A 26,902-nucleotide genomic window follows, 5' to 3' on the forward strand; every position below is an offset into this window, starting at 1 on the left:
GTTCATCGATGTAACTATAGAGGAACAAATAGGAAATCTCAACCCATTGCTTGAAGGCATCTGCAGTATTAGATGCAAAAAAACCAAGATTGTACTATGTCCAGGTTAACTACATGACCATATCGTGCAAATAAAAATCATTTGGAAATACATTCATTGTGAGTGGAAATGACAATCTTTTCATTAGCATGGGTTACAAAAGAATAATTAAAGCAAGTTATTACTATGTATACTATTTGCCTGCTTGTATTAATTACGATTACAGATGCCAAGCAAATAGAAGCCCTGGTGGTGAATAAACAAAACTGGCAGCAAGCAATAAACTCATTGTTTGAACTTACAGACTGGATATCAAATACAAAATTCATTTTATTACAAAGCAAGCTGACCTTTGAAGCCAACTTTGGATTCTTTTAAGTGTGCTAATTATATATATATAGATAATTAAAATACACACACACACAAGGTCGGCCAACACAGGCAAGCAAAAATTGGTTCCTTTTTACTGGCATTCATTGGAATTTTGAAAATAAAATTAGACAATGGAAGAATTTTTAAAGTACACAATATAGTGCTTCATGCATGGACATCGATGACTCAGCATCACCCAGAAGAATTGGAGAAAATTAAATCATTAGATGAATTCATGAAGGCCAGAAGAGAAGAAGATAATTTCACCAACCATATGATCATTAACATAGATGAAATTCTAGTGTATTTTAATCTCATTACTGGAAGGACTGTCAATAAGATGGGGTTAAAACTGTGAGAATTTGCATGACTGGTGCAGATTTTTTTAAAAATTGACTTTAGTCCTTGCTATTTCCACTTCATGAAATTTGTTAACTTCAATGAAAAATTTTCATGAAATGTATTCATGCACAGAAAGGATGGATTGTACGTGTGTAGGAGAAGGGTCAGGTTGATGAGATAATGCTGCAGTGGATTAAAGAGATATATCTCAAGTACTCAGTTTTTTATTATTTTAAAATAAATTTAAGTTGGAGTGCATTTCCAGATGTAATTCTTGAATGATTTAAATGGTACTACTTAACTTAGGATAAAAAATCCACTGTGTCCCACAACATATAGCGCATAAAAAAATTACTTATTTAATATTTAGAATCTGCCTAAAAAAATTTGGAGCAAATTTGAGTTTTTAAAAACTAAATTCAGTTGGTATATGGTTCAAGTAGCATTTTTAAAAATACATAAATGCATTTTGATTTCATTTGTGTTCCTTGAAATATTATTTGGGAATGCTAAGTGATGGAAACATAGATGGAAGCATCACTCTAAAACATTTTGACAAAAAAAATGTAAAACTAAGACCTGACTAATGTTTTCTTAGTATGACTTGAGATTAAACTTGGTTTTAGTCCATGGAATGCTAGAAAAGCTACTGAGTGTAGGGGAAGTAAAAATGGGCAGACAGACAGACAAGAATCACTACATGTCCTGCATAAAATATGGAGGCATGTGTATAAACCACATATATTAGAAAATGAACAAGTGCCTTGGATCTCTTGTTGCACTGTAAGCAAATAAATGCAAACACTAAACACAAATTAATTTGTGGTGAATTTTTTGCCATACCTTTTCAAGCAGTTCAGCTGCCTCTCTGTACATTTCTTTGGGTTTTGGTGGGGTTGGGGTTGGGTATGTGTGTTTCTTCAGTTTGAGATATAGAAGAGACTAGCTTCTAACACAAGTTTTAAAGCAAGAGGTTGTCAAGGATGTCTCATTTTTGTCTGTGTGAATGCAGAGGATCTGAAAACAATGTGCTTGCCAGGCATATCTGGCAGATGAAAGGTTTTCACTAGCACAAACCTTGATCAAAAATGGACATCAGCCACAGAAATATCATCAAATTGTCTTTACATCACTAGCTCTAGCTCACAGATCATTCCTTTCTCAGACAACTGATAAAGGTGTCACTGACTAGGCTTAATTCAAAGGTGACTAGGTCAAGTTTATCCAATTAATTAAACACTCCATAGCAATGAAGCACAAGACAAAATGGCATAGGTGTCAACTTGAGTTTTTTTTTCCTTTGTCATCAGTGTACAGCTGCACAACTGTTTTGTTTAATTTAAAATTATGTTTTTGTTTTTTTTGTGCATCCGGGACTTTTGGCATAATTTTTTTTAGCATGAGAATTCAGTGAGACCATGGTGGCCCGAAACAACCAATCAAATGATACTCAAAACCGTGCTTTTCCTTTGATAATGAAATGAGTTTCATTCATGGTTCAACTCCAGTGTGTGAAGATCTTGTCGTTTATCGCTCGGAGATCAGACACTCACTTGGATTTCTACTATTGACTAACTACCTGTGTAGTAAGTATGTTTTCTTATTTTATACATTATTATTTTGTTATTTATACTTATTACTATCAAATGCATAAAGTTTGCATCAATTTTCCTACTTTACATAGTGTGGCAATCATATTGGTGTAACCATAATTTGTCCAACTTTTCTGTGTGGAGATAATTTTTTGTTGTAAGGTTTAACGCCATTTTTCAGCACATGATAGGCTATACATGGCGGCCAGTATTAATGGTGGAGGAAGAACCCGGGAAATCCCGGAAAGAACCACCAACCCACGAGAAGCTACTGGTAAGCTTTCTCACATACCCACTTTGGCCGAATCCGAGACTCGAACCTACGCAGACAGAGGTGAGATGGCAGTGATCCGTAACGGAGAGCGCTTTAGACCACTCTGGGCTCCCTCTGTGTGGAGATAAAGTCGATTTATTACATTTTTTACCAATATACTAATTAAAAATAAATACTCTACTGATTTTAGCACCAGCATTTTATCATGCTGTTATAGTTTTTAGTTAAGTTTGTCAGATAGGTAATGCAAACATGAAGATGCATTGCCGTAAAGACGGACGTAGTACAGAAACCGAGTGACTTGAAAATATGTAGCACGGCCAATTTATATCAAGTTTGTGACCAAAATCGGCACACCATATAGCAAATTCATAGCTTTTCAAACACCAGATATGCAATTTTAATAGAAACGATCAACAGCTTATGAGGTATAAACTACCAGACTGCTACTTTGTAAAAAAAAATTATTTCTAGATTTCAATTTTTGGATAGCTCCTGGCATAATATCTTGGGGTTTATGGGGACAAATATAAATTCGTAACATATTTGTAATCGGGAGATGTTCCTCTATCACATGTCAAATCTAAATTTTTAATTTTTTATTTATTTCTCTCATCTAGTTGAAATATTCCATTCATCAAATGGCTGAGCTTAACTCGAAGAAACACAAGCTTGAAGACACTGACCGAGGTTGTGGCAAAGTTTAAGGTTGATTGTATTAAAGTCTTCCATGGCATTGCAGATGTATCCAAGTTAGAATCTTCACATGCTTTTTGTAAAATATTCAGTAAACACATTAAAGTGGTGGTGTCGAGCATATATGATCTGGAGGAACACTTCAGGACAAAACAGCATGAAAGAAATTTTGAAATGACGAAGGGAGCATCCATTAAAAGCTTATTTGCTTAGCCAAAACAGGAAGATGATAGTGTTATAAGTAAAAAGAATGAAATAAAGTTTCAGAAATGTAAATAATTATGTAAATATGTGTTATAATAATCTGTGTATAGCACTTGTTGTTTTAAAACTGTTGATCTTACATAATGTATGAATACATTTTTTCGTGTAAGTTTTTTTTGTCTTTGTAAGGTTTTTATTGGTCTGGCGTACAGGTTTTCATCTCAAAGGGTTGACACCTATCAAATGGTGTGAAAGCTTATCTCTTAGTCTTATGGAAAACCCTATAATTTAATGACTGCCCCTGGGTCATGTTATGGACATCACTCTCTCACACCATACTTTTATAACTATATTGTGCCAAACAGTGTATCAGTACATCATATCTTTGGAACAAAATATGTTAAGCCAAGACCCAAAATTAAGAAACAAAAATACTAGAAACAAACACTAACATTTATTACCATCCTCATTGACATATATGCACAACAAATCATATAAAACACCATCCAACTAGCAGGAATGCATGTCAATTAGATATATTCAGGTAGTACGTCTGATCATTGTCAATTAATATTTAATTTTTAAAATCAGCAGAGTGGAATAAAATACTGTTGTTGGATGAAATTCTATATTATAGTGTTCTGAAAGAAAAAATGACTTTTATAAGTAATTAGTATGAGAGAGAATCATGGAAGGATAACTAATAATAAGCCAGCATCAAATCCAGAACAAGGACAAATTTTCCTGTACATTTAGTAATTAGATATATCAGTCTTTTCTTTTCTGTAACAACTATTACTATTGAGGACAAAATATGAATCAATCAAGAGCCATTAGAACTGCATGATCCCTAATATGCCTTAACTTAAATCATCCCAAAATGTTGGCTACAGGAATTTAGCTTTATCATCAATATGCTATGATGTAGAATGAAAAAAATGTACTCTCTCTCCTGACATACAAAATCTGTACCATCCAACATGCGGAACAAATGATTCCAGAAAATGAATGAAAAACCTCAACAGCCACATTAGCGAAATCAATGCAAAGATTGCAGACTGTTCCAACTGAACTGGAAAATTAATAGAAATAGAACCCAGGATGGACGGATATAGAATAGACACATAACGAATGATACTGGAATCTGCTCATAGGAACTTAATCCGAATGAAAAGAATCAAACTTTTCCAATGCAGAATGCAATTTTGTCAATAATTCAGTCATGCAACAGTTTATAAACTGCATGCAAATCTTCTGACAACCTGATGCATGTAAATAATCCATGACTAAGATAGCATTGTTTATAACTAAGCGTGCTCTCCAGCCTTCATCTTTAGCCTGGAGTTATGTCAAAGTTTTTTATCAATATGGATAATATGCAATCAACACTCCTTTAATTACTTTTTATATACATTTGCTATTCTGACTCCAACACAAAATAAAATGACATTTACACATTATGATACTGATCTTTTCATCACTCTTTCTTCTGCAGATTTTGCCTTTATTCAAACATGTAAATAGTTCAGGTTTTATCTTGGCTTTTTTGTCTTATGTGCTTTTTTCTTTGTTTTATTTGTTTATTCACTGAGAGAGAGTGTGATTAGCTTGAAACAATGGAAAACTGTTTTGCAACTGTTTTGTTAGTAAATATATATGTCAATATATGAGAGTGTGATCATAACACTAAATTAAAGCCTTAATTTTTAAAAAGTCAAATAAAATAATTTTTCTCACTGATAGATGATTGTGATAATAATAATGATAACCAGAGAGATAATTTCTAATATCTTTACCTTTTTTCTTTTAGTGCCTTATGTTATGTTTATTTGGATGGGTTTTGGTTTAGCTTCCTAAAATTGTGTGAGCAATTCTTAATATTGATATTTGTACAATGTTATTATTTTCAATTGGCACCATGTAGCCAATGTTGTGCTGACATGCCATTTTACATAAAATATATATATAAAACCAAAAAGACATGCATATTGTTTCAGGTAAGAACAAAAGTCAGCATAAGTACAGTTTGTGATGCAGTTACTAATGAAAGCATCATTGCTTCCTTTTTCAAATTGTTTTTCTTCTTATCATCATCACCATTATCATCATTCATGTAGTTATTAATTGCACTTTCCAGAAAGAAAAAAATGTCTCTTCATTAACACCATAATTTTGAATGCAAATCATCTTTTATAATTTAAAAAATCCTTATCTGCACACCTGTCTTCAAGTACATGTACATGTGAGCACATTACAAATTTGCTCAAACAAAAGTGCGTCAATTTGCGTATCTTTAGTGTGTGCATATAGTGTGCATGTGAATTGGGTGCAAGGTAGCACAAAGTATTTTCAATTAATCGATTGCATTTTCAGATTTGCTAAAATATGTGGGTGTCTATATTACAAATAATAATAAAAATAATAATAACAATGCTGTATTTACAGAAGGTAACTCAATACAAACTATTCTCCCCAGTTCTGGTCTACAATCAACAATAAATCTATTATTTAACGCAAGCCTATAAAGAATAGTCATTTCTTATTTAACCAGTAGACAAAGGAATTTATTTTTAAAGCAAAGAGAGAACTGACAGAATTTGTTGTTGCAGACAAGAACCTCAACAAATGTGAAATGCTTTTTGAATGGCTGCATTTTAAGATTTGGTAGCAAAAGATTTCCAGCTTCCACACAGTTTAGTTTTCCACACAACTATATTGTATCTGGCTAAACATGTGATTCAGTTCCATTTACAGCTTTATATACTAAAACATGACATAGATACTGTGGTATGAGTCCATTTACAGCTTTATATACTAAAATATGCCTTATAGATACTGTGGTACAGCTCCATTTACAGCTTTATATACTAAAACATGCCTTATAGATACTGTGGTACAGCTCCATTTACAGCTTTATATACTAAAACATGCCTTATAGATACTGTGGTACAGCTCCATTTACAGCTTATATACTAAGACATGCCTTATAGATACTGTGGTACAGCTCCATTTACAGCTTTATATACTAAAATATGCCTTATATATATTCTGGTACACTTCCATTTACAGCTTTATATACTAAAATATGCCTTATAGATACTCTGGTACACTTCCATTTACAGCTTTATATACTAAAACATGCCTTATAGATACTGTGGTACAGCTCAATTTACAGCTTTATATACTAAAACATGTCTTATAGATACTGTGGTATAGCTCCATTTACAGCGTTATATACAAAAACATGCCATATAGATACTGTGGTACAGTTCCACTTACGGCTTTATATAATGAATAAATCTTAGAAATACTGTAATACAGTTCCACTTACAGCTTTATATATTAAAACATGCCTTCTAGATACTGTGGTACAGTTCCATTTACAGCTTATATACTAAAACATGCTGTATAGATACTGTGGTACAGTTCCATTTACAGCTTTATAAAATAAATAAATCTTAGAAATACTGTAATGCAGCTCCATTTACAGCTTTATATACTGAAACAGCTTCATTGTGGTCAGTTCTTTTGTCACTTTGCATTCACTGAAATTCTTTTAACAGGGTTCATAAGGTGAATCAAAAGGTTTGTCAAGAAGTATACATGCTGCTCATTATTGTATAATTAAAATTATGTAAAGGTCCTGACTGGAACAGTATCCCCATCTAGATAGAACTGAAAACAATTGTTTCCCCACACAAATGACTAGAACAGTTTCCCATATAAAGGACTAAAACAGTTTCCCCACACACAGAAGATCTGGCGTCTGACATGAGTACTCATTTTGAATGAAATTTATTAAATGATTCAAATAATTTAATTTTTTATGAGCCTTGGCAAGCAAAAGATAGAAATTATTCAATTTAATAAATTTCTTCTCGTGGGTTGGTGGTTCTTCCCGGGTTTTTCCTCCACCATTAATACTGTCTGCCATGCATAGCATATTGTGTGCTGAAAAATGACGTTAAACCCCACAACAACAACAACAATTTAATAAATTTCATTGGAAATAAGCAAAAATGTAATAATCTATTTATCACACGATGAGCTACTGATTTTATTTGAATCAACCAGAGAATAGAGTGGTGAAAAGACTTTGAAACACATCAGTTGTTAGGCCTTTACTTTACAAAATGTTATAACATCATCTGTGATGTAATTACATGCTAATACATTACATATATGAAAACTGTGATGTGTGTATATTAATATAACAGTATGCATATGATAAATTAAGACAATATTCTAGTAGTGGTTATGCGTTAAAATATAGGATTCTGAAATCTGGAGGCAGGTATTTCCTAATGTTTGCTATCTTCAAAGAAACAAATTTACTCACTTTATTAACCCTTTACCTCATAGTGCAAAGTTACCCAGTGCAGTGCACTATAAATAGAATACCTGTTACCTATTTCACTCCATACACATAGGCCTGCCTGTTAACTGCTAAGCAATGTAGTGTATGTTACGTTTAACAGTAATTTTAACCATTTTACATTTTTGATACATTACATATGGAAAAATTTCAGAGTAAAGTCTGATCATTATAGCTGTGTAATTATTTTTCAAGGAAGAATTTTATATGTGCTTTAAAATCTTGAGAGAACTCATTCACCGTCAAGTCAGTAAAGCTGCATGACCAACCGTAGCTGCCATTTCTTGTACTCGAAATTTACAAGTTTCTTGTCTGCGTCTACATCACTAAGTCATCTGAATTTGATAATTTATAAATACTAATTGCTGCCTATATCAATATCAGAGCCTTTACCTAAGTTACTGAAGCTTTCATAGTTGTGATTCCAATTGTGAAAACTTCGTACGTACTGAATGAAATCCGCGACCTCCATTTTGGAGAGTGAAGAATACGACCCAGTTACTTTAAATAGCAGATTTCAACCACTGCATAAACAGTGACCACATGATCTGACGTAACGGTCATTCACAAATGAATGGAGTATCTAATGGGGGTTTTCCCCGAAGGTGGCGCTACGAAAACCTGCTTAAAATGGCTGATGTTTATAGCAGGTGTCAAAAGGCACTTCCATGCAAATGGAGTAGAGGCATCAAAAGGTGCTTCCATGTGAATGGAGCAGAGGCGTCCAGAGGTGCTTGCATGAGGTAAAGGGTTAACCTGTAAAATTACCAATGAAGCAATTGCCAACATGAATGCCAAAAAGTTTATGATTAGAAGCAAATGTAGTTTTATTGGCTAAGCATTAACAAAGCTGAAAAAATGTAAAACCTGTGGCAGTATAACGATTGATATATGTCAGTAAGTCATAAACAAATCACGCTTTTCCTTATCCTTACATGCTTTGGAAAGTTTTGTAGAAATGGGCACACAATGTCGTTGATCTGTAATTAGAATACTCTTCACATAGGTATTATCCATGCAGTGGCCAGAAGGACCTTTCAAAATAAAGGTTTATTTAGAAAGACATGTATAATGTAGCTTTGTAATGGTATACTGTGATTAGGAACTTTTTTGGAAGATTACAAGATAATACTTTCCAGAAAGCTATTTTTGAAATTTGAATCAATAAACTTTTCAATGTTTTATCTACCTATACACTTGGTTCCTGTGCTGTCAAGTTTGTAGCCCCTCTTGCATACACAGTTGAAGCTGCCCACTGTATTGTGACACACTCCTCCTGGACTGCAAAGCTGGGGCTGTTCACTGCACTCATCAATGTCTAAAACATAATTCAAAAATATATTTGCATATGTATGGTAGATGATTACATACAATGTGAATACCAGAACAAATTCTAGTGTTCTGTTTCTAATTATGAACAAGTTACTTCTAAATGAACAAATTCTAGTGTTCTGTTTCTAATTACGCACAAGCTTCGCCAAAATGAGGCATTGGATGAATAATACAGCAATAAATGCGATGATGTTAATGAATCAGTTCTTTCTGAAACAAAGACATGATTAACAGTAAAACAGTTTCAAATAAACTAATTGAAAAAAAGAATCTGCAACAAATAAATGCAGAAATTGTGAATTCCTCTAAAAGTATGATCTACAGGATACTACAGATGATTTTAAAACAGAAAATGACCTGGCAGATCTGAGACTATTTTGTTCTACTAGCTATTCCTAACAAGCTCCATATACCCTGATATACAGGCATATTATGTGATAGCAGATCTAGTTCTGTGCAGTTTTCAGTTGGACTTGACTTACAAGAGAGTACATATGATACAAAATTTGACTTAAAAGTGAGTGTATATGGTACAAAATTTGACTTAAAGGTGAGTGTATATGGTACAAAATTTGACTTAAAGGTGAGTGTATATGGTACAAAATTTGACCTAAAGGTGAGTGTATATGGTACAAAATTAGATTTCACTGATATTGTCTTTGCTCAAACTGACCTGTACACTGTCCACGAATCTCCCTATAACCCCGAGGACAGCCACACCTGAAGCTCCCCACAGTGTTGATACACTCGTGTGGACAGTTATGTTGCATAAGTGCACACTCATCCAGGTCTATAATTAAATGAGAGATTTGGAAATTTACAAATGTATTTGTCTGGGGGTGGGGAGAGATGGATTAAAACTGATTATGAGACACATGTACAAATCACATTAATGGCATCTCCAAGTTTTGATGAATCTATTTCAAACAGTGTAACACAGTACAAACATACATGGTACCTGTTTGCCTCAAGTTTTCATAAGACATATTGACAATAGTCACAGCGTATATGATCATTATCTTTGACAAAGACCAGGCATGTCGTTAAAATATAGTTCTACTTCTCTACCTGCAAGGACTTATTCTACAAGGTTCACTTTGCAAGGACTTATTCTACAAGGTTCACAATGCAAGGACTTATACTACAAAGTTCACTTTGCAAGGACTTATTCTACAAGGTTCACAATGCAAGGACTTATGCTACAAGGTTCACTTTGCAAGGAGAAATTCTACAAGGTTCACAATGCAAGGACTTGTACTACAAGGTTCTCAGTGCAAAGACTTATTCTATATGATTCACACTGCTAGTTTTATTCTACAAGGTTCATTTTGCAAGGACTTATTTTACAAGGTTCACAATTCAGAGACTTATTCTACAAGGTTCATGGTGAAAGAACTTATTCCACAAGGTTTACATTTCAAAGACTTATTCTACAAGGTTCACATTGCAAGGACTTATTCTGTAAGGTTCACAATGCAAGGACTTATTCTACAAAGTTTACAATTCAAAGAATTATTCTACAAGGTTCACAATGCAAGGACTTATTCTACAAAGTTTACAATTCAGAGACTTATTCCACAAGGTTCACAATTTAGAGATTTTTCTACATAGATTCACAATGCACGGACTAATTCAGCAAGGTTCACAATGCAAAGACTTATTCTACAAGGTACACATTGCAAAGACTTATTTCACTAGGTACACATTGCAAGGACCTTTTCTGCAAGGTTCACAATGCAAAGACTTATTTTACAAGGTTCACATTGCAAGGACTTTTTCTGCAAGGTTCACAATGCAAAGACTTATTCTACAAGGTACACATTGCAAGGACTTATTCTACAAGGTACACATTGCAAAGACTTACTCTACAGGGTACACATTGCAAGGACGTATTCTACAAAGGTTCACAATGCAGTTTAGTATCTGTACTGTTTCTGTAATGTAAATTGTCAAAACTGTCAACATTTTATGCGTTTTAAAAGTTTTGTTGACAAGAAACATTCGGTCAAGATGGATAGCAGGCCAGACACAGTGAAGTACCATAATGAAAATAACCAGGAATTCTTCCAAGTAATCCTTCATAAGGAACAAAAAGATTATTAATAATAATAATAATAATAATAATAATAATGATATTATTTAAAGAAGAAGCACATTTAATCAACTGACCAAACTTCCATACGACCTTCAACAATTATGTGTCCATATGCAAGATGTACAATTTTTACAAGATGAGGTTCTTTAGACAACAAATGCTATTAAAATCAGATAAATGATTTACTACTACAATAAAATATGTACAAAGCTTTGAGGATGAGTACATACAAGATTCATACAAAAACATGTGTAAAATGTTATAAGCGAGTACATGATAGTATAAAGAGCAGTAGTCCTGAATTAAAAAAACTCATACAAATGATTGTTTTTGTAGAATGCTGAAAAGGTAGCTTTTAAAAGCTTGGCATGAGTCAACTGACTTTATATGGGTGGTATGAAATTCTAAGAAAAGAACCTGTAATAAAACTTCCTCTTTTCCACAGAGCATTGAAATTCTGTGCTGTGTTACCGTATTTTACACAGCAACATGTCTTGATATGTATTTTACCAACCTCTGCATGTCTTGCCATCCATGTTGAGTGTATATCCTCTCTCACATGCACATCTGTATGAACCCTCTGTGTTGTGACATAATTTCTCACACTGTAACAAGCCTGGCTCACACTCGTTGACATCTGAAAAAATGAGAGCACCTTTTTGACTGAAGTTACAGCAAATTTAATGGCATTGCACTCTATATACCAATGTTTTTACATAATGCCTTATATGAAATGTTATTCTTTTTCCTTCTAACTGCTAATTTAATGACCATATCAGGAACAAATTAAGAGTTTATAAGTCCAACTAATGTACCATCAACCACAACCCTAGATCCAAAGGTAAGAACAAATGACAATACTGTGTACAGGTGATGCTCGCTTTATGCCAATTCAATTTATGTACTTTCATTTTAATGCCATTTATAATGAAGAAATAACATTCAATTGGTGCCACTGTGTTTGTATTATGCCATCACTGGTGTCATGTGCTGTAACTCATGTGAAGCTCATCTACATGCACATCTCATTGCTGACCGAGAGAGCAGTTGTTATTTTATTTACGCCATAATCTCAGAAATGTACTTATGTTGCAAACTGAGCATCTCATGTACAAGCAGGTGGCATAGCAACTACTTTCACTAAGTGATGACAGAAAACCTAATGTTGTGTTTACTACATTTGATATGTTTGACATCATAACTTTTAGACAGTTTTCTCATGATACAGCAGACTGCACATAGCTTTAAGACTGTTATCTCATGACACAGCAAACTCTGCATAACTTCAAGACTGTTATCTCATGATTCAATAAACTTTGCATAACTTTAAGACTGTTATCTCATGATTCAGCAAACTCTGCATAACTTCAAGACTGTTATCTCGTGATACAGTACACTTTGCATAACTTTAAGACTTATCTCATGACTGAGTACATTTTGCACAACTCTTAATAAGAAGTACACTTACCAATGCAGCTCTTGCCTGTGGGGTCTGTCTTGTAGCCCGTGTTACACACACATCTGTATGAGCCCATGGTGTTCAGACATCGTCCATTAGCACATGCTCCAGGCATTGTTCTACACTCATCAATATCTGATACAGAAGAAAATTATGCATGGATAAATGTATTAAAACAGGAATTTAATAAAGTCCAGGTGTTCAGACAACACCTTTTATGCACATGTACCTACACACGTGAAACATGGCCAGTCACTCTTTCAAAGAAAAACATGGACAATTATTACATCCTTTAGAATTAGTTACAACTGTCGCCAATCTGTAGCATCTAGCTACAGTCAATTATTACATCCTTTAGAATTAGTTACAACTGTCGCCAATCTGTAGCATCTAGCTACAGTCAATTATTACATCCTTTAGAATTAGTTACAACTGTTGCCTATCTGTAGTGTCTAGCTATAGTCAAGCTCATATCCACTGCTGCTTTCTATGGTAAATACATGCGTATAATTAGGGAATTACGAATATTAAAACCAAACATGCCCACCGCTGTAAAGAGTGCTCCATTCAAAAGTATTAATTGTTTCATATAATTCTAAATTGACTTCATTATACTGGTAGCTTCAATTTTTTAATTTAAACATTCTTTTTCATTTATTCAAAAGATTATAGTTTTTTTATTCTAGCCAGTCACAATAAGTTCACATTAGACTGATACTATGATTTTAAGTATCTAGATTTGTTGAATGAAAACTAGTATTAGGATTCCATGTACTTACCACTGCCATCTGGGTAGTATCCAGGTCCTGCAGGGCACAGCTCCTTGTACTGAGCTGAAACAATAAAACAAAATATAAGACACCCTATTACATGATTTGCACTAAATCAGGTTCTATTTTAGGACATTATGCTTCACTCTAAATCAGGTTCTATCATCAGCAAGGTGCAGAGCCTACAGTCTACCAGCGAACTTTGTCAGTGGGCAGTTGTTCACAATGTCCGACATGGTCTGCAGAGCTCCACAGCTACAGAAAGAGCCAGTGGCCTAGCTCCATCATACAAGATTGATTGCACAATGCCCCTGTCTTGTCCGGAAACTGTTCAGCATGGTCCACAGATCACAGATGTTATGGAAGGTTGAAGCCAGGATGGCAGACAGATGACTCAGCTGTGAGGGAGTGGTTTACAACATCTGTTGAAGACCACACATCACTCCATGCCGAAATAGCTTTTGAGTCCTCCGACAACAGGCCTAACCAAAATTGATGTCTTGAAGCTAAGTGGACTGCTGGATGTGAAGTGATGTCCATGTACAGTGGATGTTTCTCACTGGCACAGACCTTAGCCAGCAATTTTGTTGTTGCTAATTGGTGATGGAGATGTGGAGGAGGAACGTTGCTGAGTACCAGCAGCCATGGTAAAGGAGTAGGATGTAGTGTTCCAGAGGTTATGAGCATTGTTGATGTCAATTAATTTGGTATGGAATGATTGAGCCCAGACAGGAGTGCAATACCTGGTTGTCGAATAACAGTGGGCCAGTGCTGATGTCTTGAGAGTCTGAGCGCTAGCACCCCCAAGTCGAGCCAGCCAGTTTGCAGAGTAGGTTGTTTTGAGTGCCCAGTTTTCTTCAGGTGGTTGTAGAATGTCAGTGATCTGTTCAAAGTCACACTAAGGTATATTGGTATCAGGTTATGTTTTATGTGCTGCCCATTGAGAAGGATGCAAGGTTCGCAGTTCGCATTTGCATTGTTAAGGTGGAAGACACTAGAGACTGTCTTTGTTATGCTTGGCTGTAGACACCATTTCCTGAAGAAGTCTGTCATTTCCTCCAGATCCTTGTTCAGTACCTCCTCAAGCTCAGTAAATGAGACACTTTGGGTACTGACAGAATCTGCATACTGTGTTTTACATATCTTGCACAACTGTTTTAGGCAAGTCACTGATGTAAACATTGAACATACTTGGCAAAAGAACAGACCCCTGTGGGAATCTATCAGTCTGATGTCTCCGTGAGCTGCAGCTCTCTCAGATGTGCACTCTGAAGCACCTGTCACGAAGGAACAGTTCGACAGTCTCAACTATCCAGCAAGGCAATACTCTGGAAATTTTAAATGACAACCCTGCATGCCAGATCACGTCATATGCCACTTTTAGATCAAGGAAAACAACTCCAATTTTAAGGTTCCTCTGAAAACCGTTTTCAACAAAAGTAGTCAGGGCAAGGACTTGATCACAAGTGCTGCAACCATGTCTGAAGCCTGCCTGCTCAACAGTTATGATTTTCTCTAAGTCCAGACCAATTCCTTGAAGAATCAGGTGCTCCAGTGCCTTAAAACAGACTAATATCAATGAGATTGGCCAATAGCTCACCAAATTATGAGGATCTTTGCCAGGCTTTGGGATTGCAATAATCTTTGCATAATGCCATAAAGTCATCATGCACTTTTCCCCAACTATGAGGTTTATAAAGCAGCAAACCTTTGGGCCAAAATGCTTCAGGAACTCAGGCAGGATATTGTCATATCCTGCTGTTTTGCCTGATTTGATTTTGCAGAGCACCTTTTCAAGTTCTCCTGATGTAAATGCCTCTGGAGTATTTTGATCTAGTTCATCTGACTTCTGATGGCAGTATTTTTGCCACTCATCTTGTACTTGACATCGGTGCTGTTTGTTCAGGAGTGCTTTTGCCATTTGTAGAAAATGGCTTGCGACAGCATTTGGTTTGACAACAGGTTGGGGAGCATGGATCTGCGTTGATGTCACGTTCACTGTCAGTAATCAGCCAAGGCTGCGCTTGAGGCTGGGGAAAAAAAGGATCCAACATGCAAACTGAATTCAGCAATGAATCCCAGTTATGTGCAAACTCCAAGAGCTGCCCTTGATGTGCCAATGTCCTCTGACTTTCAAGCCATTGGACCTACCCTACAAGTTTTACAACTTAACATTGAGGATCTCTCAGCAGCCAAATGATTCACACTAAATCAGGTTCAATTTTAGGACACACTATTGCATGATTCACACTAAACCAGGTTCTATTAGGACATTCTGTTGCATAATTCACACTAAATCAGGCTATATTATGACACATTGATGCATAATTCACACTAAATCAGGTTCTATTAGGACACATTGTTGCATAATTCACACTAAATAAGGCTATATTGGGAGACACTATTGCATAATTCACACCAAATTAGGCTATATTAGGACACATTGCTGCATAATTCACACGAAATCAGGCAACATTAGGAGACACTTGCATAATTCACACTAAATCAGGCTATGTTAGGACACATTGTTGCATAATTCACACAAAATCAGGCTATATTAGGACACACTGTTGCATAATTCACACAAAATCAGGCTATATTAAGACACACTGTCACATAATTCACTAAATCAGGCTATATTAGGACACATTGTTGCATAATTCACTAAATCAGACTATATTAGGACACATTGTTGCATAATTCACATGAAATCAGGCTATATTAGGACACACTGTTGCATAATTCACTAAATCAGGCTATATTAGGACAAATATCAATATGTAACAATGAGACCATGATACATTAAAAAAAGTTAATATTACACCTTGAAGTTAATATTACACCTTGAACATGCATTCTGCAAAATACCTTGTACATAGATATTTTGTACTAGTAGGGACACTTCATTTTTGAGTTGCTCCACACCTTGGTCATGAAGGGCTTAAAAATGAGTTTGAGGATTATTGCATGCTGCCTGATGAGTACGTGCCTGTATTAACACACGATGGCCAGAAGAGTTTTTGTAGCTACTGGCTGGATATTATCAGCCAGACAATTAGTACTGGTGGCACCCGCTTCCCAAATCTGAAAGTAGTTATTCAGCAACTGATGAAAAAAAATAGAGATTGTAGGAAGTTTCTGAATGCAGACACACCAACATCATTTTTTACAGTGTAAAATAAACACTGACACCTGCTGCATAGACTTTGAAACCCCTGATTACATTTTGACAAGTGCAAAGGGTACATGTGTTGCATATAATAATGTGTGTGTATTACAAAACATTCAAAATTAAAAGAATAATATAAAATAAAGTTTCAGAGTTGTAAATAATTATGCAAATGTGTGTAAAATGAGTTCGTGTATGGTATTTGTTGTTTTAGAACTGCTGATCATATATAATGTATGAATACATTTTTTATGTAAGTTTTTCTTTGGTCTTTGTAAAGTTTTTATTGGTTTGGCTTACTGGTTTTCCATTTCAAGGGGTGGACAGGTATGAATGATTCACACTAAATCAAGTGTTCGGCCTAACTGTGACATGGAACAGTGTTAAATGTACAAGACCAAGTGTTCTGCCTAATTCTGACATGGAACAGTGTTAATGTTTGAGACCAAGTGTTCTGCCTAAATCTATATAGAACAGTGTTAAATGTTTGAGACCAAGTGTTCTGCCTAATTCTGACATGGAACAGTGTTAAATGCCTATACTCCAGGCCACCTCTCCCATATATCTGCATGGATAGCAAAGTAATAATGCATGAAGATGGTATTTAAACATATCACTCAATAACTTGTTCATGTTGGGGTCCAAAAACACAGACTGAAGTTTAAGCAAAGGCACAAGTTACCAAAGTACCTCTGAAAAGTTATGGGGATGCTGTATTGGCTGTTTAGTACTCATTTTATAATCATGTTGGGATTAATTGCCAATAAAATGCTTTTTGTAATTTTTAATGAAGTTGTTTGCATTTCTTTATAAATTACCTTTATTTTTAGATAACCAACCAATAAAAGATTGTTAAAAACATTTACTCCAAAAGGTTTTGAGACATATGTGTACATCTAAAAACATGTTTTACATCAATGCTTTTTACATGTGAATGTGGATATATTCGAGTGATTTGTAACAAAAGAATATTTATGTTTTTGAAAACTATGGACGTATAATTCATGAAACAACAACCATCAACACTGAAAATAATTTTTTTTAAAAACCTGCATTCTATTAGTAAAATATTGACACCATAATTTCATTCCAAGTAATAGTTAAATTTTTGCTCAACCTTGAGCAAACCTCTGAGAGCCAATCAGGAAATTTTAAATTCACTACAAATTTTGGAATCCACTTCTCCATATCTGTGAAATTTGTTATGAATTCATGCACCGAGTACTCCTTTTGTTTCCTTCTCTTGCTATCATATTTGCAAATTAAACTGCTGATTGATGTCTTCAATTATGTGACTACATAATAATTTTAACAGTGTTCAACTGGCCAATCAAAAAGAGTTCACCTGATGCACTATTTGACTGCTAACTCTTATGTGAGTAGGATTAGCATGCATTTATACTTTGCATTTTTATTTTTCCATTCCTATTAATTAATTTGATACAAAAAGCATAAGCAACATGATAATAAGAATGCAAGTTATGAACATAGATGTGACAGTAGACTGACATTGTTCAAATTTTAATACAAGATGGCATGTAGCATTTATGTTGATTACACTTAATCCCAATTAAAGTAATAAGAACTAAAACCTGAATTTCATTTCACAAACCTTTTCTAATGGCCAATATTTCTTAAAGAGCTGCCACCAGTGGGCATTACTGTCATATTCATGAATCAAAATAGAGTCAAATATTGTTACTTATAGTGTACTGTCAATTTATTTGGATATAAAACTTTAAAAAATGTATGACTTCTTATTAAAAGAAGCAAATTTCATGATGATAAACCAGGCACTAATCTACATTTTTGATGATAAAATGAGCAATATATCAAGATTTGATTTGCAAGTTTTTATGACTATTTTCTTCACATGCAACAAATTTGTATGACATTTTTAAGAAAGAAAAAAAAAATCCATGCCTGACCCCACATTGTTTTCATGTGAGAGATGACCTTCTACCTGACCCTTTTTGTAAAACAGGTTTATTTCATTTTAAATCCTACTTGGGTTTTTGTAAACATTTGTCCTTTGCCAACAAAAGTGTATTAAAATTATTATTATTGTTATTATATAATTATTAAAGACCTGCCAACTCTAACAAACCTCCTCAATAAGACAGTCACTACCTTTAGAAACATACTGTTATGTATATCTATATTATGCATATTATCATTCATTATTATGGTTATCAAAGGTTATTTAATTAATAATATTTTAAATATTAACTTTCCCCATTCATCATAAGTTTGCATTCTTAAAGAATGAGTCATTTTTGTAATGGTGCATAGATCCAATCATACAGTTTCAAGGTTAAGTTGTCCAATTAAATTCAGGTAAACATCATGTGATGCGAATGGAGGTTTTCTGAAAGGCCATGATGACCTAATTTCTGATTAGCTAATGTAACCCAGGTGACCCTGTTTATTGATTTAACGTGCAATGTAAATGAGTAATTGAGCCATCTTTATGTTTTAGTAACTACATCTTATCATTCTATGTAAGAGAATTATTGTGTAAAATTAGGCATTCTTTGTAATACTACCAGTCTTGGATGTTATTCATTTATACTAACAGCATTTATTCATTTATTTAATTTAAACATTCATTGGAATTACAGTACTCTAAATATTCAGATTAATTGGCATAACTGATGTACAGAATTACTGTGAATTCATTTAAAGACTATTTGGATTTATAGCTGTCACATTTTTTGGGATTATATCATAGGGATTCTTCTGTACTGTTGATAGATCAGTACTTTATTGACCATCATACAGAATACCATTGGAACTCATTTAGATTACTTGATACTTCTGTACATTATATAACTATTTAGGATTTTAGGATTCCATTCACCATACTGTAAGTTGTTTTTACTTTTTCACTTCATATTGTAGGAAATAAATATTTTAAATTATACAAAACTTGTTGGTGTTTGCTCTTTCTTATTTATTTTAAGACCAAAGAGTTGTAAGAATATGTACTGCTATTGTCAACTTGGAAAACATGCATTTGAAAAGTTGAGAAGTGTCATTTGATACAGTGAAGGCAATATTGTATTCAACTAAAAAGATCATAAAAATTCCACAAAGACTTTAATGGTTCTCAATTCAATTTCAGGAACAGCAGATCTAAACCCCATGGAGATTAATAGCTCCTTGCTAGATTTCTTAACTTGATGTAATCTTTGATTTTTAATATTTTAATTTCACATGGTGGTGGCAATTACTTCTCCCACCATGAGCATTACTCAAATAAAAATTTCTTGATGTTCAACTAGAATCTGAACATTTCCTGTATACTTTTTTGCAGAGTGTTTGAACTTTTCAAGAGGAAGATATGTCCTTCACTTTTATGTGTTTTCATTTGTTGGACAACATGTCTACATAATGCTATAATGTAAAAACGAAGGTAGATCTCAGACAGATTAAAGCATCCAATGTACTCCTGTTAAATGTAAGTTAGTCTGGTTCCTTGACCAACTCCACAGAACCTAATGAGAAAACTATATGGACCGCACACAGACAAGCCAATATCTGCATTAAACTGCAATGATTGTATTTTCACATTTTTGCTGTTATTCCAAACCTTCAAAATCTATGGATAATTTAAGTAAGAATGAAGGTCAACTTGTAATGGTTGGCAATTCTATGTCTCTTATAAACATGACATTTGGTGCTTTGGTGTGATCCTGGCAAGGCAGAGTATTCTCAGCCTGTACCCCAGGTCAAAACTCTCCAGTATCTAATGGCTTACAATGTAACAGTAGAAATGATATATGATGCTTTGGTGTTAACCCGACCCTGGCAGTATTGGTAGTCTGCACACCTGGTCACTACTCTAAACAACAACATGGATAACAAAGTAATGGTTCCAATGACATTTGGTATTTTGGTGTTTACCTGACCATGGAAATATTCATAGCCTGTATTCCAAGTCAACACTCTACATAACTACATGGATAAAAGAGTAATGATGCATACAACATTTACCATTTTTATGTTTACCTGATCCAAGTTTTGAATTTGTTATGTATACTTAATTTAATTGCTTGTTTGTTTTAATTTTCTCTAATTTTTTCATTACATGATATTGTAATATAACAATGTATGCTGGACTTGACCAAAACTGAGTTCATTTCTGCTTGATCTGATTGACTTTTTTAAATTGTATTTATTGTAAACAACTAATATATAGCTTTATTATCTATGTGTATGGGCTTAATATCAGGATCTTTATTAATATAAGAAGTAAATATGTTTATTTGGGTCAGGGTTTTTGGACCTTCCTAAGTGAATTTTAAAGGTTATGGTTTTGATTTTGTAAATATCAGGATCATTCTAGAAGGTTATTTTCCATTAGGTAATGTATTTTTTATTATTATAGAAAATGCTTATTGTGACCTGAGGACAAGTAGAAAACTATATAATACTGTGATTGTGAGGACTTGGTCATTCATGCTTTATTTAACATCTAGCACTTTTATGTTGTGACCAGTAGTTTTGGGCTTGAATCTCTTATGTTCAAATTACTGAATTCAGATGATTATTTTCTCTGGAAATGCAAAACTGCTCTGATAAAAATCTTCGACAGACATTTACTGAAATTTATAGTATATTTAAACCTGGAATTATATTTCTGTGATTCAACAAAAAACTCTTGACATATTAACACTCTAATAGATACCACAGATACATTATCAACTTCAGTTTTTGTTTTTTTTCTGGACTTTTACTGAATTTCATTCAGGACATTAAATTACTAGGATTTGTGTCTGGAATTCTTGGATTATTTTGGGATTGAACTTGCAAAACCTTTCTTTTTTCTCATTTTCACTTTGTATTCTAGCAAAATTAATTATTAGATAAATTTTAAAAAGCTTATTGTCTTTCACTTATTTCTGTTTCTTATTTTAAGAGCATAGACTCGTAACAGATTTACATGATCCAGGCAGGGAAAAGTGTTCATAGTCTATACTCCAGGCCACTGCTCTACACAATGGGATTGCAAACAAAGTAATCATGAATGTTATTATTGGTGTTTTAATTTTTACCTGATCCAGGCTGGGTACAGTGTTCATAGTCTGTACTCCAGGGCACTGCTCTACACAATGGGATTGCAAACAAAGTAATCATGAATGTTATTATTGGTGTTTTAATTTTTACCTGATCCAGGCTGGGGACAGTGTTCACAGCCTCTTCCCCATGCAGCACCTCCTGCACAACAACAGGCAACACGTGTGGCTAATATTGTTGCAACTGTCCTAATGCAACGTCCACCACTCAGCTCAAAGAAACAATAGTCCTCCCGAGTATCTAGGTATGATCAACATGAAAATAAGTTGTCATAGTAACTTTGCTTTATATATGTAAAACTGAAATTCAAATCTAATTTCAAAAGTAAATATTTGTGAATTACATTGTTTTATTTTAATATTTGAAAACAATGATCAAACTCATGCAAACAGAGAATCTAATGTAGATCACATTTTATAGTGATGAATTACTGAATGAATTTCTCTTAAAACAAAAAGAAATGAGCCTCAGTGCTACATCATTACATAATAAGAAAGAGTCCCAGAAAGCGACTGATGTTCTTACTGGGTGAAAAGAATTCCCACACATCCATGATAAGACCCTTTCTACCATTTAACTGTTGAGTGTTTAAACCATCTTTAATTTTCTTCAACAATAACAAATTAGTTGCTGTTGTGCATATGTTGGATGTCTGATTGGCACCATTTTCATTTAGGGCAATTTAGACATCATTAAAAGCCTTTTGGAGAAAACTCTATGTCACCATGTTATTGTTTCAGGTGGAATAGTGACAAGAAGATTTTTTAAGACAGTTGTTGTGGCAGCCATGTTGGATGTATGACTGGCACCATTTTCATTTTGGACCAACTAGGTATCATAAGAAGTCTACTGGTGAAACCCTCAAGCTGATATATCTATCCCTATTTAGAGGAGGAGAGATAATACTTTTTTCAAGATACGACTTTCCTTTCAGGAGGTCTGGAATAATGATAAGAATTTCAAGATGGCCACCATAATGGGCATACTGGAAACAGTTGTATTTGTCACAAATTAATTCTAAATATTACAAATATAATTATATTTATGATCCTTTAATCACATTTTTGTGATGTTGTGAAACATTTTCAGGCCTAATCCAATGTTTGGAAAGATTTTGTATTAAACAAAATAAAACAAAAACAATATAATAGGTCTCACTTTTTAGTTATTTATTAGTGTATTTTAATGTCTTGAGTACATATATTCCTCGGGGCCCCGAATGGCCGAGTGGTCTAAAGCGCTCTCCGTTACGGATCACTGCCATCTCACTTCTGTCTGCGTGGGTTCGAGTCTAGGATTCGGCCAATGTGGGTATGTGAGAAAGCTTGCCAGTAGCTTCTCGTGGGTCGGTGGTTCTTTCTGGGGTTATCCTGGGTTCTTCCTCCACCATTAATACTGGCCGCCATACATAGCCTATCGTGTGCTGAGAAATGGCGTTAAACCCCACAACAACAACAACAACAACATATATTCCTTTGCAAGTCTGTAAATCATGCTATGATTTCAGGAGAGTAGTTGTTTTCTTTTGAATTTTGCATAATCTCTAAGTTCACTACAAAAATTTAATTTGTTTAGTAAATGTGTTTTATGTTTCGAAATCATCTCTAATAAAAATCTTGCCCAGGTGCTGGCCTCTGACAAAATTTCCATGCCTATTATATCAGTAGTATAACTAGGAAATAGTAGGCTTCAGTGTCAACAATTATTATTTGTATTAACAAGCTCTCCAATGTCAGCACATTGTCTTTCACATGGTATAAGCTTAATCATTCCTCTTGAGTTACAGTTTTTAGATCATAACTTATACAACAAATTAGCATACATGTAAGGAAATTCATCTAATATGAGGAACTGACCATTTCATTTTTGGTGGCAACTGCAACTTTCATTTTAGCTGAGATATTTTATTTTATCTCAAGACAATCAGGTTTACTGTCATATAATATAATAGCTATACCATAGTTTACTTTCATATCATATAACGGCTATAACATGGTTTACTTTCATATCATATAATGGCTATACCATGGTTTACTTTCATGTCATATAATGGCTATAACATGGTTTACTTTATGTCATATAATGGCTATAACATGGTTTACTTTCATGTCATAAAATGGCTATAACATGGTTTACTTTCAAGTCCTATAATGGCTATAACATGGTTTACTTTCATATCATATAATAGCTATAACATGGTTTACTGTCATATAATATAATAGCTATACCATGGTTTACTTTCATGTCCTATAATGGCTATAACATGGTTTACTTTCATGTCATATAATTGCTATAACATGGTTTACTTTATGTCATATAATGGCTATAACATGGTTTACTTTCATGTCATAAAATGGCTATAACATGGTTTACTTTCAAGTCCTATAATGGCTATAACATGGTTTACTTTCATATCATATAATAGCTATAACATGGTTTACTGTCATAAAATATAATAGCTATACCATGGTTTACTTTCATGTCCTATAATGGCTATAACATGGTTTACTTTCATGTCATATAATGGCTATAACATGGTTTACTTTATGTCATATAATGGCTATAACATGGTTTACTTTCATGTCATAAAATGGCTATAACATGGTTTACTTTCAAGTCCTATAATAGCTATACCATGGTTTACTTTCATGTCCTATAATGGCTATAACATGGTTTACTGTCATATAATATAATAGCTATACCATGGTTTACTTTCATGTCCTATAATGGCTATAACATGGTTTACTTTATGTCATATAATGGCTATAACATGGTTTACTTTCATGTCATATAATGGCTATAACATGGTTTACTTTATGTCATATAATGGCTATAACATGGTTTACTTTATGTCATATAATGGCTATAACATGGTTTACTTTCATGTCCTATAATGGCTATAACATGGTTTACTTTCATATCATATAATAGCTATACCATGGTTTACTTTCATGTCCTATAATGGCTATAACATGGTTTACTGTCATATAATATAATAGCTATACCATGGTTTACTTTCATGTCCTATAATGGCTATAACATGGTTTACTTTATGTCATATAATGGCTATAACATGGTTTACTTTCATATCATATAATGGCTATAACATGGTTTACTTTATGTCATATAATGGCTATAACATGGTTTACTTTATGTCATATAATGGCTATAACATGGTTTACTTTATGTCATATAATGGCCATAACATGGCTTACTTTATGTCATATAATGGCTATAACATGGTTTACTTTCATATCATGTAATGCCTATAACATGGTTTACTTTATGTCATATAATGGCTATAACATGGTTTACTTCATGTCATATAATGGCTATAACATGGTTTACTTTCATATCATATAATGGCTATAACATGGTTTACTTTATGTCATATAATGGCTATAACATGGTTTACTTTCATATCATATAATGGCTATAACATGGTTTACTTTATGTCATATAATTGCTATAACATGGTTTACTTTATGTCATATAATGGCTATAACATGGTTTACTTCATGTCATATAATGGCTATAACATGGTTTACTATCATATCATATAATAGCTATACCATGGTTTACTTTCATGTCCTATAATGGCTATAACATGGTTTACTGTCATATAATATAATAGCTATACCATGGTTTACTTTCATGTCCTATAATGGCTATAACATGGTTTACTTTATGTCATATAATGGCTATAACATGGTTTACTTTCATGTCATATAATGGCTATAACATGGTTTACTTTATGTCATATAATGGCTATAACATGGTTTACTTCATGTCATATAATGGATATAACATGGTTTACTTTCATATAATATAATAGCTATAACATGGTTTACTTTCGTGTCCTATAATGGCTATAACATGGTTTACTTTATGTCATATAATGGCTATAACATGGTTTACTTCATGTCATATAATGGCTATAACATGGTTTACTTTCATATCATATAATAGCTATACCATGGTTTACTTTCATGTCCTATAATGGCTATAACATGGTTTACTTTCATATCATATAATAGCTATACCATGGTTTACTTTCATGTCCTATAATGGCTATAACATGGTTTACTTTCATATCATATAATAGCTATACCATGGTTTACTTTCATGTCATATAATGGCTATAACATGGTTTACTGTCATATAATATAATAGCTATACCATGGTTTACTTTCATGTCCTATAATGGCTATAACATGGTTTACTTTATGTCATATAATGGCTATAACATGGTTTACTTTATGTCATATAATGGCTATAACATGGTTTACTTTATGTCATATAATGGCCATAACATGGCTTACTTTATGTCATATAATGGCTATAACATGGTTTACTTTCATATCATATAATGCCTATAACATGGTTTACTTTATGTCATATAATGGCTATAACATGGTTTACTTCATGTCATATAATGGCTATAACATGGTTTACTTTCATATCATATAATGGCTATAACATGGTTTACTTTATGTCATGTAATGGCTATAACATGGTTTACTTTCATATCATATAATGGCTATAACATGGTTTACTTTATGTCATATAATTGCTATAACATGGTTTACTTTATGTCATATAATGGCTATAACATGGTTTACTTCATGTCATATAATGGCTATAACATGGTTTACTTTCATATCATATAATAGCTATACCATGGTTTACTTTCATGTCCTATAATGGCTATAACATGGTTTACTGTCATATAATATAATAGCTATACCATGGTTTACTTTCATGTCCTATAATGGCTATAACATGGTTTACTTTATGTCATATAATGGCTATAACATGGTTTACTTTCATGTCATATAATGGCTATAACATGGTTTACTTTATGTCATATAATGGCTATAACATGGTTTACTTCATGTCATATAATGGATATAACATGGTTTACTTTCATATCATATAATAGCTATAACATGGTTTACTTTCATGTCCTATAATGGCTATAACATGGTTTACTTTATGTCATATAATGGCTATAACATGGTTTACTTCATGTCATATAATGGCTATAACATGGTTTACTTTCATATCATATAATAGCTATACCATGGTTTACTTTCATGTCCTA

General features: G+C 33.5%; 1 protein-coding gene across 1 annotated transcript in view; it reads right to left on the reverse strand.

The window, feature by feature from the left end:
* Positions 1-26,902, reverse strand: part of LOC149802135 (fibrillin-1-like) — a 329,248-nt gene that overhangs the window by 20,250 nt on the left and 282,096 nt on the right. Inside the window, exons 56-61 of the mRNA XM_089956539.1 lie at positions 21,889-22,038; positions 13,560-13,613; positions 12,790-12,915; positions 11,836-11,958; positions 9,900-10,016; positions 9,084-9,212 (exon numbers count right to left, since the gene is read on the reverse strand). Coding sequence (XP_089812665.1) covers positions 9,084-9,212; positions 9,900-10,016; positions 11,836-11,958; positions 12,790-12,915; positions 13,560-13,613; positions 21,889-22,038 — 699 coding nt within the window. The remainder of the gene's footprint in view (positions 1-9,083; positions 9,213-9,899; positions 10,017-11,835; positions 11,959-12,789; positions 12,916-13,559; positions 13,614-21,888; positions 22,039-26,902) is intronic.

Source organism: Sinohyriopsis cumingii, chromosome 4, assembly GCF_028554795.1.
Source record: "Sinohyriopsis cumingii isolate HCF-2022 chromosome 4, ASM2855479v2, whole genome shotgun sequence".
NCBI lineage: Eukaryota > Metazoa > Mollusca > Bivalvia > Unionida > Unionidae > Sinohyriopsis > Sinohyriopsis cumingii.